The sequence below is a fragment of the Setaria viridis genome, chromosome 2 (genome assembly GCF_005286985.2).
Source record: "Setaria viridis chromosome 2, Setaria_viridis_v4.0, whole genome shotgun sequence".
Classification (NCBI taxonomy): Eukaryota; Viridiplantae; Streptophyta; class Magnoliopsida; order Poales; family Poaceae; genus Setaria; species Setaria viridis.
Window position 1 is genome coordinate 43298853 of NC_048264.2, and position 18325 is coordinate 43317177.

Here is an 18325-nt window from a genome sequence, read left to right on the forward strand (position 1 = left end):
GGGACCGGCTGTAGCGTCAACGCCCAACGGGACGCAGGATACGTTTGGTGGCGCTTGCACGCCTGGACATTGTTAGAGCATCTCTGATGGTACAAGCTAGCACTAGCTCTAAGTTGATGAATTTAGAGGAGAAAGAGTGTGCAATAGTCAGTCTTAAATATTGTGCAGTGAATGAAATATGCATTAGGAAGTGAGCGAGCTTATCTCTTCACTTCTAGCTAGTCTCTTATCTTTTGCATTGTTCAATGAATAAAAAATTAGTTATACTAGCTTAGAGATAGATTGTTGAAGATGCCCTTAGCAATGTAGCGTCGCCTAGAGTTGACTATCATGCTCATGCTGCTGTTGGTAGGTGGAGGTTGTGGTTGTGGCGAAGCCGTGCTAGTGTGCTACTGGTACTGGCTCGCCAGTCGTCACGGGCCGGCCACCACGGCCACCTCTCCCCGGGACTCCTATGGGCGTGATTGGTTGCTCCGGGAATGGGAGCCGGGATGAGGACCAACCCAGGTTCACGGGAGGCAGGCTGAAACCGTGCATCCAGCTGTGTTTGGTTACCTTTGTTGTTGGTCCAGTATAAGACGGGATCGTGTTTGATTGCATGTATGGATGAGAGTTTTGGGTGTATGTCACATGGGTCCTACACGCTCACCTGCATCGTGCCATCCTGGCTCGCAAGGGAAGGTCATTTTTGGGCGAACGGAAGGACGCGTGATGAAAGGGGTGGAGTGAACGAGGGGTACCGGATGGTCCTCCGGACGCTCCCATCCCACCTACCAATCACGCCCTATGTGAACACTCACACACACGGTCACAAACCTCCCAAGCAGACAGATGAGACGGCACACAGTGGAGCGCAGCAGGCGGCAACCCACGGTCACGGCGCACCGGCGAGAAAGCTCGTGGATGGGCCACTAGCAACGAGGAGCGGCTGGCCGGGCCGGCCGGCGGGGCGGGGCCAGTGCGCGTTTCCTGCAGGCCAAATAGAGAGGCCCGGTACTGATAGGCCAAAATGCCAAATCAGGCGGATGGGCCTATATCTGTCAGTGAAATCCAATACCCGACCTTTTTTCTGTCAAGGCTTTTCTTCATTAAAACTAAAATCAGGGCCATGGTCCACGAAGGTGGTGGGTTAAACGGCCCCGTCCACGAGCGGCCCGAGCTTTCGATGTGGCTGCTAGTCTGCAGCATGCAAAGCCAAGTCGATTATACAGTACATTTGCGACAGTGTTTACATTTAGTCCTCTTGTCTGATTTCTCTAACAAAGACCTGTTTCTGCGCATCTTATTATTTCTAGCTTATTCATAGATTAAGCAGAAGCGTGACAAACAGCAGGATTCTAAACAGATTTTCGATAAGTAGAAACTAAAAATGAACTGAATAAGCAGAACCTCTGTTGATCACCGTTTTTTCCTAGAACAGGTATTGCTCAATCGCAAGTTCTACTAAAATAAAACAGATTCATAAATGGGAGTAAGAAAAGGAAATGGAATTTTTACCCGATTACGCATCTTATTGATCATCAGGACTCAGGAGCCTGATTGGCACCGTGATGTAGCTAATAAATTCTGTTGTGAGAGGGAGAAAAAACTACTCAGAATCTTGCAACTTGTTCTATATATATACAATTGTTATGAATAATCCAAACTCCAAAGTTCTTGTGTCCCGAGGAAGCTTTTCAGTTCAAACCAACAGGGCATGCCGCATGCATATCCGACGTAGCTAGCGTCTCATTCCAGATTATAATGCACTGTACTTGCACAGTTTGTCTACACCAATATGGTCGTTTCTCAGCAGGAAGGAGGCCAGGCAAGAGCTAGCAAGGCATGCATGTAGAATATGTAGAGAATGCTAACCATTTCTGATCCCCATTTGCTTCTTAAAAAAACCTACAACAGAGCTCCAAGGATAAGAAACAAGAGTACTTGCTGTACAACGAATCCGGAATCTATTCTTCTCTCACATACGCTTTGCTGATGCACAGGTCACATGGATTTGAGTGACATCTAACCCTAAACAATGATTGGCAGCCAGTAGCAGCAGCAGGACTGCACTGTCAGTGCTTCAAACTACAATGCATGCAGACAGGAATAACAGATCAGTGGCGACGGATGAGAGTGAGGGCCACGCACCGATCGATCAGGACCCGAACGGAATCACCAAGCAAGCTGCTAGACGCGCACGAGTAAACAATGGCCCCTTGCATCAGCTCAGAATCCCAAGCGCTTGTCGCCACGCTTTTGGACTCCTCATGTCCGGGGCATATCCATGGCCGGGAAAGCGCCTCTCCAACGCCCCCGAGCACATGCCAACACTCGCCTCGCTTTCATGGCGCCCGCACATCTTGTTCCCTGCGGCGTCGGCTTGGAACAATCCACGGGGGTTCGGTGGCTAAAAGGGAATTTCCCTCGAAAAGTTCAAATGCCCTAGCCTAGCTGCTTGGCCACATGCGCTTTTATCCTCTAGTTGCGCTAAAACAATGCCCTAATCGTCTCGTTGTTGGTTGCCGCCAGATATAAAAGACCACGGTAGCCTTCAGTTCAGAACTCTGCTGCGTGTAACAGACTGACAAAGAGAATTGCCCCTTGAGAAAAAGCTGAAACGGCTCAGCCTAGCTGCTTGTCAGCTTGCCCTTGTATCTTCAGCCATGAATCCATTTTAGTTAGTGCCTGATCAGCATGTGGATTAATATAATGGCATGGGCTTAGCCCTATCCTCTTCGCCCTATGTGCTTTCCATGAGATTCTTCGACTGACAAAGCCGGGGCAGCCCTTGCATGGATGCGAGATCAAGATGTTGAATTCGCTTTTTTCTGGGAGTGGTAGCTAATGCAGAGCATATATGCACGCACTGCTCAATTCCAAGGAGGAACCGGCAGTGCCCAACTTTTTTGCCGCATTTGACCGGCCGGGACATTTGGGATGCTCTGCATCACACACACTACAGGCTGTTGTTGTCAAGTGATTTCTGTGTTGTTTAATTGCGAACCTAATCTCTGGTCGATCTGCCTTTTTAGGCCGATGGATTATTTGGGTGTTTTTAGTAAGTAGATGCATGTACATACGCAGCTCCGGCCATACTTGTTCCATGCCGTGACCAGACCCAAAAGCAGTCACTACCTAACCTAAGGGTCGACACGTGTGGTGTTTGCTTATAGCTGATGTAGGAAAACTTCGACAAGTAAAGCAACAACATCACCTTTTTCAGATGATCACGACGTTAGTAATTTTATTCTCTGGGTTCGGCGACGTCTAGCTAGCGCTTTGTTGAAATGATGTGTGTCGTGTGCAGATATATAAAAGTTATCATACGAAAGCAAGGTTGCGGATTTTTTTAAAGTTCGTCTAGATAATTATTATAGGTGTGCAAGGAATATAAACTAAAAGCCCTAAATGCATAGAAGAGATTCAGTTAAATGCAAGGCCATTCTCAATGCAAGTTTCACTTGAGTTTCATTCTCATTAAATAACATGCCACATAGGCAAAAGTGATGATATGGCATGTAATTAATAAGGAAAGAGAAGAATTGGGTTTCATGGGGATGAAACTAGGTGTACACAGTTATTAAGAGCCAGCTTACTATTACTAATTGAAGGCTCCTTTTGAAGCCTCCAGGTGAAGCCACATAGGATTCCTAGGTGGACACTCTAGAAAAAGAGAGAAATCCTAGAAATTCTCACAAAAAAGTAAAACATCCGACCATCGATCGATAGATTCAAATCATTATAGCCATTGGATCTATTATATTTTTAAAAAAATTACCCACCCATGCCATTATGAAAATAGCCTAAAGTAACCCCCTAAATCTATATATAAATTACCCACCTCTACCATTATATAAAATTAATTAAAGTAACCCCTAATCTTCATCAAAATTACCCACTTATGCCATTATAAATAATATTTAAAATAATCCCCTAATTTGCAACTGAATTGACTACCACTATTACTTAAAAGTTTTAAGTAACCCTTAAATTTTGCATCTATATTACCCACACATGCTATTATTAAAAATAACATGAGGTAACCCTACATTTTTTTCCATTGGAGACTCCACATTAGTTCCCACGAGACAAGCTAGAAAAAAGAGAGAAATTCTCATAAAAATTAAAAACATCAAACACCAATCATGTAAACTCTAATAATCATAGCCATTGATCTATTATATTTTTTAAAAGGTTACCTGCCACTATCACTGTAAAAATATTAAAAAATAAGCTCTAAACCTATATCTAAATTACCGAGCTCAGCTATTATAAAAAATAATATGAAGTAACCTCATAATCTTCATCCAATTTACTAATACACATCATTATAAAGTATAACTTAAAATGTCATTCTAAAATTTTATCTATGCTACCCACGTATGTCGATATTAAAAATAACTTAAAGTAAACACCTAAATCTTAATCTAATTATCTTCATGTGCATCATGCAGAAATATCAAAAAGCAAATTAATATATGATTCTAAATTACCTATTTATGTCATTGTTAATATAAAAATACTAAGTTAAAGTATATACACATGATGAGTGCCACCATTTAGACCATTTATACATGTATGTGAGAAATTGATGAAAAATATTGATTTGTATGCTAAACATAATGTATGAAGGATTGGAGGTGTGATACAAAATAGAAAAAGTATGAATATGGATGAAAAAGTACATAGAGTAATTATTGATTAAAAAGCAATCACAACTGGACAAAGATAGGTACATATCTATATAATTATTATGTTGAAGTATTGGAAAAATAAGAGAGTAGTAGGTAAACAATTTTGATTATTAGCTAAAAATTTAATTTTTAAATAACTTTTATATACAATAGCTTCTAAAAATATTAGCCCGTGCAGAAGCACGGGTTGATGGACTAGTGAAATCCAAATGAAACTCCATTGAGAGGATTTGAGTTTCATCTACACACAATCATCAACTCTCATTGGTCACTTAGATGGAATATTTAAATGATACGGTAACATATGAAACCTTGAAATGAAACTTTGCATTGAGAGATTTAGTTTCATTCATCATCTCAATTGTCATTAGATGATATAGCACTCTTGGAAATCACGCAACGAAACTTTGCACTGAGAATGGGCTAGAGAAATATGTCTGACATGTACGTATCCAATTAAATGGGGGGAAATCATGAACCATTCCAAATATCCAATTAATAAACTTTTCATTTTATGAATTTGATGCAACACGAATTAGAAACACTTGAATTAAAATAGTTGAGCCCTTATCAATTAGTTGAACAATTCTTTAATTAAAGCCCATGCATCTTTCGCATGATCGCATCTGTTCTGTAAAATCAAATGCCCAGAGCTTTGAACACTCGATGAGAAAAAGGTTATCCATTAGCTAGAGCTTAGGAACTAATTTACGATTGCATTCTGTCTGTGCAACTAAAAAGGGTATATAGTAAGCCCTAGCTAAATGGATAGCATAGCTAGATATACAATTGCAAGTTACAACTGTGAACTGTCTTAGTCCGTGGCAAGAAAGAGATCATTGTAGTGCGGAGTGTGTATATGTAACTGCATACGACAGTTCTTGAAGTTTCAACCACTAGATAGGTTGAGCATGACGGGGACCTCGATATGACCATGACCACGAGGGTGATCGAGCCAGGACCCATTAATCTAAGGATTGTATATAGCCGCCCTAGCTAAGCATGATTTTAGAAGAATTATAGTTGCGTGATTTTCCTAATCCAACAGGTTGAGTATATAGCTTCTGCAAGTCCAGGAATTAATTAGAGTTAACTTCCAAGGTGCCGTGATCCAACCTATCAATAATTTGATGTAGGCCGACAAAAGTCGTTTTGCTTTTCCTGAAAGTGACAACTATAGTAAGGGACCAAAGGGATGATGTTCATGTATGGTCGCTCAACCGGTCACCATGATGGGAAAAACTGAGTCGGTGCTGCATTTAGGAGGAGACTAGTAGGCCAAAGATACGGGCAATGCCCAAATTGTTTGTGTTGAGAGCAAGGTTTCCCTGTAACCCGTACGTATGCCATCTCGTACTGCGAAAACGTAGAGCTCGATCGAGTTCATCGAGAAATTAACAAAGACTAATTAATTTGGTTCCTTTAACATAATATCCGCGGTGTATTGCACCAGTAGATGACTCCTAGGCTGGCTTCAGCACACATACCATGCGTGTTCGTAGTAGCCTAGTATCGTGCATGTGTGGTCCTGTTTATCGTGTCAGCTAAGACCGAAGACCGAACGTGGTTTAGCACGTAAACAATGCCGTGATGCAGCGATTATTGGACCAGGCTGGGGAATAAAGCACTCGCGCGGCAGCTTTCGCTTGTTCCGACGCAACAGTGCTACACCCTAGCGAAAGGAGATAACCTTTCGCCTCAAAGAAAAGAGGAGATGTGCTATAGAAATAAGGACACGCTGACGTGTGGTCCCTGTCTCCCTGAGGGCCGAGGCGCCATCCATTTCAAGCGGGACGATGAGCAAACCCTACTCGCTCGCATCGCAGTAATGGCCTCGATCGCCCACATGCACATGCACACATGCAGTAGTCACGGGGAACTGCATGCATGGGCGTAGCAGCATGCAGCAGGCGTCCATCCGTCGTGCCGTGCGTGCGTGCATTCAGAGTAGCCGATCGCGCGCGCAGGGGTTTGGGCACCGTTGCTGGGAGTGGGAGAGCTCGCATTTAACGCGGCCGTGCGTTGGTGCGTGCACGGGCGCGGCCGGCGGGCATCCAGGTCGACACGCGCGGGGATCAGGCCGGCGCAATAACATGCTCGTATCGTACGTGTGGGGGTGGTGGTAGGAGCGCACGGAATGGCGTCGCGAGGCGGCGGGGGACCCGTGCACGCCCGCGTCTGCGTCGGCGCCGCGCGCGTCGTCGTCGATGGAATCCGTGTGGATGTGATCGCGCGTACGATCGGAACGAACCATCCTTTACTGCGCCAGCGCAGGTACGTGCAGATCCGAACGCGCTCACGCACGTCACCGGGGCCAGGTCGATCACGAGATCTCGGACGCGCCCCGCACCGGCACCGCCCGCCCGGCCGGCCGGGGTCACGTAAGCGCCGTGCATGGCATCATCGTCGTGTTCGTCTACCTGGGGTTACTGACTGATTCATCAGGGCCGCGGCCCCCGGGCGGGTGGGGGATCACTGCTGCCTGGTGCCAGACTCCGATCCTGTGTGTTCTTCCAACCGGACAGTCCTAATAAGCAGTAAGCAGAAGCTGCCTCGCTCGAACAAACGCAGCTGATTGGCAACCAGGAAATGCATGGTTCGTACTCGTACGCGCGATCGGTCGAGGAGTCATTTAACGTGCTCACCGGCCCTGCTTCTCGCGATCCCATGCCTGGACCGGAAATAAAGTGCCTGTCCTATGCTCTCCGGCGCGGTGCGCGTCAGGATGGGCGCGCGTACAAGGAAGAATCCTCTGATGGCCGGCGACTCGGTCGGCCGGCGGTACTGAGCTGTTCGATCTACATTAGCAGTCGATTATCAGACGGCTCATATCAAGCTAAGAGAATTAATACATCGATCGATCACATGTTGATTACATTGCATGTATGGATCCATAAAAGTCCAAAATTTGCATTGGCCCAAGAGTTTAAACTTCAGCGTATATCGAGGACAAAATTAACCTACTGACGACAATCCATCGCATGTATGGGTAGTACATGCACTGCAAAAAATACTTGTTATTAGTCTAACAAGTACATGATCCGATGATGCATATTTTCGAAATTCCCTGGCCTAAAGCAGTATGAGCGCAGAAGGCCATCGTTATAATCTGGGGACATAAATTTAGGGTCAACAAACGAACGCACTCGAACGCGCAGCTCGTAAAGACACTCCTTGCTGCGTCGATGCGGAGGCTGCTCAAACCGTTATGGCAGGCCGGTCAGACCGGTCTTGCTAAACGCCCGCCCGGGAGGGATCCTGTCGGGGCAAGCGCACCTTGGGTTGCCTTAGGCTTGGCAGACCAGCTAGGACGCCTCCTCATACCATGGAGACAAGAGAAGAACAACACATAGGTTGGAAAAGTTGGGTAAAGAGGATAAAAAGTAAAACGATAAAAAGATAGATTGATTTGTGATCGATTGGATACCCTCAATCGGTCGTGGCCCTTTATATCTATACGATGGGGAGGTCTTGCCCCGTTAGAAGTTGAAACCCTAACAAATCTCGTGTCAAAATATAAATTCTAACTTGGACTACACAGACCAAACCGGTCTGACCGCCCTAGCAAACAGGTCTGACCGGGTGCAGATCTTCCCGATGTCATAACTCTCTCATCCGAAATTCAAATCGGACATTCTACATATGCATTTTGATCTACTCAACGAGAGCTACACAATAGTGAAGTCCAATTTGCATTTTGAGGACTTTGATCAAACCAGTCTGACCGGTTGGGATACCAGTTCAGAGACTTGTTCGTCCAGATTTGCCAATTTTAACCTTGAACACATGCCCCCCCTATTTTCTGGCAAAGCTTGCATGCCAGAAAACATTCCTAATGATTGAAACTATCTAAAAATGATGATAAACAATGCATCGCCCATATGATGGTTTCTAAACCTTTTATGGATGCTAATGTAGCCAAAATAAAATTCTAGCAGATACAACATGTATGAAACTACTACTTCGGCTCTGAAACATCTGAGCATATCTAATAACTAAAATCTTAATGTGGCCATGGCGGCCAACTATGACTCTTTGGTAAATCATAAGCGTAATATCGATAATTATAAAATGAAGATCAAGGATTATACCAAAACCATGGATTGTAATTGTATATACCTGAATATGCATTCCGTGGCATATGCATCAAGGGGATAAATGATGAAGACCAATACAATGACCGTTGATGCTTCTTCGCTCTTGGTGATGAAGAACTCCTCCTTTGATTGCTCTCAAGCCAGTTGCTTTGATTTTGAGCGGCTATTAACAGATCTTCAAAGGTTGGCTTCTTCCTTACCACCATGCTGCTTGATCTCAAATTTTCAACTTTACTAGAATTCCTAGCAAAACCGGTTAGACTGATTGTCTCAAAACCAATCACTTTAATATCATCTTGTCCCCCAACTAAACTTAGTTGTTGTTCCACTATTTTGTTTGAAACAAGTTCAACATTAGGGGCAATCTGATCAACAGAACTAGCCGATATTTCTTTAATGGTCGGCTTTTGCATGTCTAGTGTCAAATTTGAATTTTTATTTAGTCTACCATCCTTTTTGACACGATAGACTTGCTTGATCACCTTGCACTTATTTTTCTACATAGATCGATCTCTTTGATGAAAACGGTCATCATTCATAGGTGATGACTCACTAATTGTTGGCTCTCTATATGTAATATAATCTGGATAAAAGTATCTAGGAAGCGATGACATCTATGAATTATAGAACCATGGTTGATATGAATAAGGCATGCTGCAATAAGGCCCCCATGACATAGGCATAGTTGATCCATATGATGAAAACAGCATTGATGCAAGAAAAGTATTCCATTGCCGATTTTGATCATGGAACTTCTCTCTTGGAAAAGATTTCGAGTCGTTTGGAATTTTTAGGCCAACTAACACCATTGACATTCTTTTGCCTTTGAGACTTAGCCCGAAGTTTCTCATTAGACTTCAGCTTTTCTCTTTGATGCTTGCTACGGCCTTTGGATTCAACAGTTTTCCAAATACCAATATCAGGGTTTTTTAGGTTTCACCATTTTTGGTTTAGAATTATTTTGCAAAACCCTGGATGAAGCAGTTAGACCGGTTTGAGAACCAGTCAGACCGGTGTTGGCACAACCAGCACCTCAAGACTTGTTTTGTTGCCCCCCGAGCGTGGAAGCACTAGATACAACTTCTATGCTCTTGCTAGGGGGTTTTGGGTCAACTACTTTGGCTTGAGACGGCCAAACTGTATCTTGACCAACAACATCACAAGTTCGCAAATCTTTGCAAGGATCGTTAGCCGAATTAACCGGCTTTTCAATACCCGACTTTTGACTAACATGAATTGAATTTGAACTATCCTCTTTATCAATCAAAGACTTGAGATAATAATTCACAAAAACGGATAGGACATCAGATAAAGTACCTGAGGATTGCAACTTTTTCAATGTGTCAATGGTGGATGGTGGCTGCCACTCCTTTATCTGAATGACACCTTGCTCTGTCTTGTGAAAACAGGATAGAAGCAATCTTTCCTCTGCCAAGCGACGCTCTCGCATGTACTTTTCAGATAGATCAACGCTAAGGTTTGATAGATCAGCCATGATAGCCAAATCCTCGTTCCCCAACGGAGTCGTCAAAATGTGGTGACGCAAATTTAGGTACAACACACGAACGCACTCGAACGTGCAGCCCGCAAAAAAGCTCCTTGCTGCGTCGATGCGGAGGCCGGTCAGACCGGTATGGCAGCACGGTCTCGTCGAGGAACCCGACGAGAGACCAACGAACGTCCGCCCAGGAGCGACCCGTCGGGGCTGGCGCACCTTGGGTTGCCCTAGGCTCGACAGGCTAGCTAGGACGTCTCCTCGTGCCATGGAGACAGGAGAAGAACATCACATAGGGTTGGAAAAGTAGGGTAAAGAGGATAAAAGGTAAAACGATAAAAGATAGAATTATTTGTGATCGATTGGATACCCTTAATCGGCCGTGGCACTTTATATTTATAGGCTGGGGAGGTCTTGCCCCGTTAGAAGTTGAAACCCTAACAAATCATGTGTCAAAATACAACTCCTAGCTCGGACTACACATACCAAACCGGTCTGACCGCACTGGCAAACCGGTCTCACCAGTTTTCCTGGGTGCAGATCTTCCTGATGTCATAAGTCTCTCATCCGAACTCCAAATCAGACGTTCTACATATACATTTTGATCTACTCAATGAGAGCTACACAATGGTAAAATTCAATTTGCATTTTGAGGACTTTGTTCAAACCGATCTGACCGATTGGGAGACCGGTTCACAGACCTGCTCGTCCAGATTTGCTAATTTTGACCTCGAACATAGTCTAACACCACTGATGTATAGCTGAAATTTAAAACTACCAAACGTGTTCTATGTCATTGTCAAGTGGAAAGGGTGATTGGGGTGTATGTAAAACTGTAGAATTACAGTTTTCTGATTTTTTTTTGTACGAATATATATTTCGTTTAATTAGTTGGTGTTCTGAATCCTTTCTTTTTATCATGAAGAACAAAATGAATTGTACAGAGAATGAAATTAGCTACATACTATATTGATATATTCAATATAGACAGATGCGGTTTTGTCCTTCTACAGAGTTATCATAACATGGCTTAAAATATTCTTCGGTTTCAAGCAGGTAGTTTTCAGTATTTGTGCGTGTAACCTTTAATCCATCCAAGGAGTCGTTTTCCACTTCCAACACTGAAAATATTAAATACCATGGGCCCCTCGTTTACTATACTTGCTCTTGTCTCATGTAGGACCCAGCCCAAACTGACCAAATCATTTCAACATGATATGGTCCGTGATCTCTCTCTCTCTCTCTCTCTCTCTCTCTCTCTCTCTCTCTCTCTCTCTCTCTCTCTCTCTCTCTCCTGGTGTGTGTGATTGCTAAATTTTGACGGCAATAATGCAAATGGGAAATTCAGAGCACTGTATCCTTTAGTTTCATGACTAAGGAACTAAGGATTCAAATTTAAAATTGCAAAACTTAAGTCAAGACAATGCTCACTGATACATTTTCCGAGTATTTAGTCATGTATCTGCTATATCTTTCTACCTTTTTTAAAAAAAATTGAAGTTACCTAGTAAAAAGTTACTGATCATTACCATGATATATTTCTCCAATTTTTTATTACCAATTATTCAGGGATTATAGCAAATATATTAAGGGAAAACTGTTAGAAAAATCAACAATTTAGTGGCACCAAATTTTAGATGCTAGAGTTTTTCCAACAAGCATTAATCCATTGGAAATCATCTAATCATCTGCAGTTTTTTAGTCAGCAATCGCTGTTTACATGATAGTTATGTCTAACAGGTGACGCGTTAAATTATTTCTCATATACTATAGCATGTGGTTATCTTGTTAACTAGTACTAGTTAATTTGGATAAGTATATAGCCGGCCATTCAGAACAATCCAACAGACCACCACAAATTTCCGTCTATAATTAGCCACCTTGCGACTCCTAACCTTCTTCCCCTCCCCCGGCCGCCTCCCCTTCCCCAGCTTCCTCTTCTTCCCCTTCTCCCCAATTACTCCAGCTGCTGGTTCGTCTTCTCAAGCTCCGCATGCAGGTTCTTCTTCACCACCACCCATGAATTCTAGCTTAGCTTATAGCAGCTGGTTATTGCTAGTATGCGTGTCCTTCTTCCCAGTCATTAAAATTCCTGCTAGTGGTTACATGTAGTACTCTCAGATCTCGATTCATCGATCTTGAGGTGTGGTAGGCGTATAGAACAAGACTTCATTTCTTGCCGTTTCTTCAAGCTCCAGATCATTTCTAGCTAAATACAAATCGTCTACAATAGCGCATAGATCCCTGCTCCTCCACTGAAATATTCCTTGTACTTGATGTGTCTTCGTTCTCCTTGGTTCCTCTCCCTTTGGTTCCCAAAGTTCTAATGGCATAGGGAACCACGTGTAGGGGTGTAGCTCCAAGCAAGTGCACAGCCCTCTATATATGCTTAGTACAAGCACCAAATCCGCACCTCAAACCGCTCAACGTGTACGAGCTCTGCCTCCTCGCGCTTTTCTAATCGCCGCCGCTGCCTCGCTGGTTTGTTGCCTTCTTCCACCTCGCCACCTGCCCCGGCCCCCTACATGATGCAGTTCACGCACACGGCGCCACCACCACCGCCTCTGCACCCTAACGGCCATGGAGGACTAGGGCTCGGGCTGTTCCTTGACGTCGGCGCGCCGAGGGCACGCCCGTGGCCGGGGAGCTTCCCGACGCCGGCGTCCAAGATCTCGCTCGGCAACCTCAACAGCACCAGCTGCATGGAGCAGCTGCTGGTGCACTGCGCCAACGCCATCGAGGCCAACGACGCCACGCTCACGCAGCAGATCCTCTGGGTGCTCAACAACATCGCGCCGCCGGACGGGGACTCCAACCAGCGCCTCACGGCGGCGTTCCTCTGCGCGCTCGTGGCGCGCGCGTCCAGGACCGGCGCGTGCAAGGCGGTCACGGCGGCTGTGGCGGCCGCGGTCGAGTCCGCGGCGCTGCATGTGCACCGGTTCACGGCCGTCGAGCTCGCCAGCTTCGTCGACCTCACGCCGTGGCACCGGTTCGGGTACACGGCCGCCAACGCCGCCATCCTCGAGGCCGTGGAGGGATTCCCCGTCGTGCACGTCGTCGAGCTCGGCACGACGCACTGCATGCAGATCCCGACGCTCATCGACATGCTTGCCAGCCGTGCCGAGGGCCCCCCGATCCTCCGGCTCACGGTCGCCGACGTCGCGTCCACCACCAGCGCGCCGCCGCCGGCCCTCGACATGTCCTACGACGAGCTCGGCGCGAAGCTTGTCAACTTCGCGCGGTCGCGCAACATGTCCATGGACTTCCGGGTGGTGCCCACGTCGCCGGGCGACGCGTTCACGTCCCTGATCGACCAGCTCCGGGTGCAGCAGCTGGTCTCGGACGGGACCGAGGCGCTCGTCGTGAACTGCCACATGCTGCTGCACGCCGTCCCCGACGAGACAGCGGGGTCGGTGATGAGCCTGGCGCAGCCGGTGTCGCTCCGGACCATGCTCCTCAAGTCCCTCCGGACCCTGGACCCAAACCTGGTGGTGGTGGTGGAGGAGGACGCCGACTTCACGGCGGACGACGTGGTGGGGAGGCTGCGCGCGGCGTTCAACTTCCTGTGGATCCCGTACGACGCCGTGGACACGTTCCTGCCCAAGGGGAGCGAGCAGCGGCGGTGGTACGAGGCGGAGATCGGGTGGAAGGTGGAGAACGTGCTGGCGCAGGAGGGCGTGGAGAGGGTGGAGAGGCAGGAGGACAGGGCCAGGTGGGGGCAAAGGATGCGGAGCGCGGGGTTCCGCGCCGTGGCGTTCGGCGAGGAGGCGGCCGGGGAGGTGAAGGCGATGCTGAACGAGCACGCGGCGGGGTGGGGGATGAAGCGGGAGGACGACGACCTGGTGCTCACATGGAAAGGGCACAATGTCGTGTTCGCGTCGGCGTGGGCGCCGTCGTGAGTTTATCGGGTGTGGTATATCTCAAGTTCAGAAGGTGAGTACGCATGTATATGTGTGCTTGCATGGATATGGGATTTAGGGTTTGTGTTTGTGCATGATATGAAAGATCTTGTTAAAATGGGTTTACTGGCTGATTCGTTTTTACTTAGTTGATTGATCGGTTTGATCATTGCAATGACAATCTCTCTCTCTCTCTCTCTCTCTCTCTCTCTCTCTCTCTCTCTCTCTCTCTCTCTCTCTCTCTCTAACATTCATAAATCCTCTCTGTACTTCTTGTTTATTAGGGTTTTCTATATGTGTGCCATATGAGTTGCTACCTGGGATTGTTGTTACATCAGCCGTTTGCATTTGCTGCAAACAATGTTTGGAAATACTGGAAGCAACATGGGCAGATTTACCGTACTGCAAAGAGCATCATAATATCACACCATTGTTGCAACAAGATTCAAATTGTGTGAAGCAGACAAACACATCTTTAATTTGCAATGGGATATAATTAACATAAGCAAGAAATATTCAAGTTTTCAACATCTAGTTTCTTGTCGCTACATATATGCCCCTGTCTATGTGTAGGATGACCGATTTTAAATCACAGATACATGACTATTTTCTTATCCGTAAAACAAACATCCTCGTCAATTAATGGCGTGCCAACACAAAAAAATTGACAAAAATATATTGACTTGCAGCTTACTGTAGCAAAAACATTTCTGCCCTCACTAAACTGTGCAGAATGTGTTACATCTTTTCGCATACAGTAACTTGACCTCTTAAATAAAATATAAATGATAGTCAATTAACTCGATATTTTTCCTTTTTCAGATAGCATCGATCAATTTGCATGTATAAAACGGTAAAATCATTGATCCTATGGTACATAAGGGCTTACTGTTGGCTTTTTTATATGAAATTAATTAATTTTTATTTATGACAAATGCATGAGTTAGCCATGCAAACAACCATCCATTGTTTTTTTTGAGGAACAACCATCCATTGTTACAGTTGAACCATACATGTAAAATACCAACAAATGACAAAAAAAGGATGATCATATTTGAAACTAAATGACATAAGATGTAAACAAGTTAAACTCCTATTGTCGATCTTGACTAGATTACTCTCATTACTTGCATGCAACTCATGAACCCAACTCCAGCTCTGAGTGGAGCTGCTCCACTCTAGAACTCCAGGTGGAGCCAGCTCCACTCCAGAACTCCAGAACTAAAAAGGGGTATTTGGCTAGATGGGTGCTCTCAGCTTCAAAAAAGATCGATTTCAGTGTGGATTGCCATTATTGCCCTCCAATTCAGGCCCCACTTGTCATCCTCTCTATCCCCATCTTCTTCGTCCTCTCTAAAGCTCTTCAACACCGCCGGCCAAATCCGAAGAGGTCCCGGAGCGGGCGGGCGAGCAGGCCGTCGGCGGCGCCGTTCATGGTGGCCGTGGCCTCCTTGGACTCGCGCGCCCACCAGGGTAGGTCTGGGAAGACGGAGTGCACCGCAGCCGCACGCACGCTGCCGGCCGGGCGGCAGATCGGAGACGGGCACGCGCTGGGGCGGTTGCGACGGCGGCGGCAGCGGCGGCGAGGAGACGGGCATGCGATGGGGCAGCCGGGCGTAGAGGAACCGTGCGGATCACCAGGAGGTGCGGGTGGCGACGGGGCCAGGAGGGGCTACGCGGTCGGTGGAGCTTGGTGCTCGGTGGAGGAGAAACCGACCTTCGGCGGAGCTTCAATTCCCGATGGCGGAGCTTCAATTCCCGACAACCAGGAGGGGCTAGGCGGCCGGCGGGGCTTGGTGCTCGAGAGGGATCTGGCGGCCGGGCTTCGATTCCTAGCGGCGGTAGTGGTTCATGGGAGAAGAGAGGAGCGTGCGAAAACGGGAGAACAGAGCGCTACTCGGGAAAGATGGGGCACAGGGGAGACTCGGAGGAAAAGAACGAAATGTTTTTTTTTGTAACAAGTAGTATTAGTGGGTAATTACCCACCAACTCCACGAGGAGGTTCAAAACAGGGAGTTTTGGAGCTGCAAAAGAGGTGCTCCAAAACTCTACCCCCATTTGCACTACAGCTCCATGGAGTTGGCAGCTCCATGGAGTTTTGGAGCTGAGGTGTTTGGCTAGATTTTTTTATGGGGTTGCTGAAGTTCTGAAGTGGAACCATACCAAATAGGCCCTAAGTTCGATCCAGAGTTGGAGCTCTGGCAGCCCTAACTAGTAGCCTAGTATCGCTCTTGCCCGCAAGTTTCTCTACATCCTCATGTGTGGTATAATGTTTGCTTGGTTTGCTACAACATTTACCACCAATCTGAACTGTTCTTTGAATACTTCAATTTTTTTGAAGAAACAAGATTACTTTATGCTTTTACTAAAAGTGGAATTCATGCTTGAAACTAAGCGAACAATGTGATAATCCATACTACAACAAAGTCCACTTGAGAATGGTGAAACCAATTGCGTGCTCCCATTTTCTCCCCATTTCAAGATCCAAACTTCTTACTGCTTGCCTAATTAGTCTAGGAATTTGCAGATTATATAAATTTATATGATACAAATTTAGAAACATTAGGTTAACGTTTTGATGAATCATAGGACGATGTCAATAATTTTTGAAAGGGAACAATGTGGAGCTCTGTGGCACAATGTATCAATATAGATTTTAGATGGAGATAGCATGTGCATCCATATTATTATCATGATGTACCCCCACCTCTCCGTCTGCTCTGTTCTTCATCTCCCTACTTGAGCTCACGGTGACGCGCCACCCGCCGATGACCACTCCACCTTGTTCGCCTACGCCCTTTATCCATCCTGCTCTCTTTCTCTCTCTATACTGGGATCCATGGGCAATGCTGAGATCCGTCACCATCCCCCCTCTCCCCGGTGAGGAGAAGCCTAGATCCGGCATGGAGGAGCCTAGATCCAGAACGGGCAAGGTTTGAATTGAGATTCTCCCTCCCTCCCTCTCTCTCTCTAGATTCATGGATAAGGCTGCTGACCCCAGGAGGATGGTGCAGGATGCAACAGCATGTCCATCGACGACGGGGCATGGCTTCCCCATGTTGAGCAACACCGGCAAGTAACATTCCGGCAAGCGCGTTGCATGGACGAGAATCATGTTGCCTTGGAAGTTGTGTGCATGGGCACTTTCTTCTATGATTTTTTTGTATGACAAACACCACACGAACAGCTTGAGAAAAAAAAGATTTGAGAACAACCTACTATATTGCAATGTAATTTTACCTTTCCTTTGTTTTTTTATTCGGTTTATATGAGATCAGAAAGTTACCTTTTTGTATTTTTCATATTTTTTAATGTTGTGTAAAAAAGAAAGTATTTTTATGGCTTTTTTTAAATTTTTTACGCAAAATGTTCTTCGGAACATTTGTGAATGAAAACTGAAAAGAAACAGGTTAAATGGAAGATGGTTTTGCATCATAAAATGTCAATTTGGTGTCCAGTTCAAATTTTATTTTCAAAATAACTTGAGAGAGTGATGATGATGTTTTGGGTGCACAATGCATGTTTTGTGGCTTATTTATTCTTACCAGATCATGACTATGTTATGTCGAAAAATGAAGAAACGATGTACATTTGGCGATTATATGTTTTCAATTCCTATTGTAAGAACTGTTAAGCAACAATTAATCATACAGTACATTGGTTCACATCTGGCAGCCACGGTGCTATTTTATTTATTCCCTCCCGAAATGTATTCTTGTGATTGATATAGAGAAAGGGAGAGGAAGAAGGGGGAAAAGCTCTGCTCCTAGTAGGCTAGACATGTCACTGCATATATACCAAGTATATGTGTTATCACCGTGTATATAAATATTTCACTGCGAACCCTACATATATAATAAATTATCCTGGCGAAGTCACATGCACGGATTTTCTGATGCGTTGTTGCGTGAACGGAAAAGCAGACTGCACATCTGCAGACAGCCGCGGGCACAGACAAAAACGCCACAGGCCCAAGCATGCAGTGCTGCTGTCTGGGCTTGGCCTTGAGTTTCCGCCGAGGAGGATGGACGCGCTGGGCCGAGTCAGCAGCCGGGCGAGAGGGCTGCTCACCTGCCCGCTCAGGCGCTCACTGCCCGCTCGTGTAGTATTGTATTATATGGGCCGCTGTGACCATCGCGCAAGCGGCCTGCGGGTTCC

At 45.8% G+C, this 18325-nt stretch overlaps 1 protein-coding gene across 1 annotated transcript; it reads left to right on the plus strand.

The window, feature by feature from the left end:
• The first annotated feature begins 12127 nt into the window (after positions 1-12127).
• LOC117842533 (scarecrow-like protein 32) lies at positions 12128-14348 on the plus strand. Its single transcript, XM_034723007.2, has one exon. It carries the CDS (start codon positions 12794-12796, stop codon positions 14165-14167), a length of 1374 nt encoding a protein of 457 aa, XP_034578898.1. The 5' UTR covers positions 12128-12793; the 3' UTR covers positions 14168-14348.
• Positions 14349-18325: the final 3977 nt, after the last annotated feature.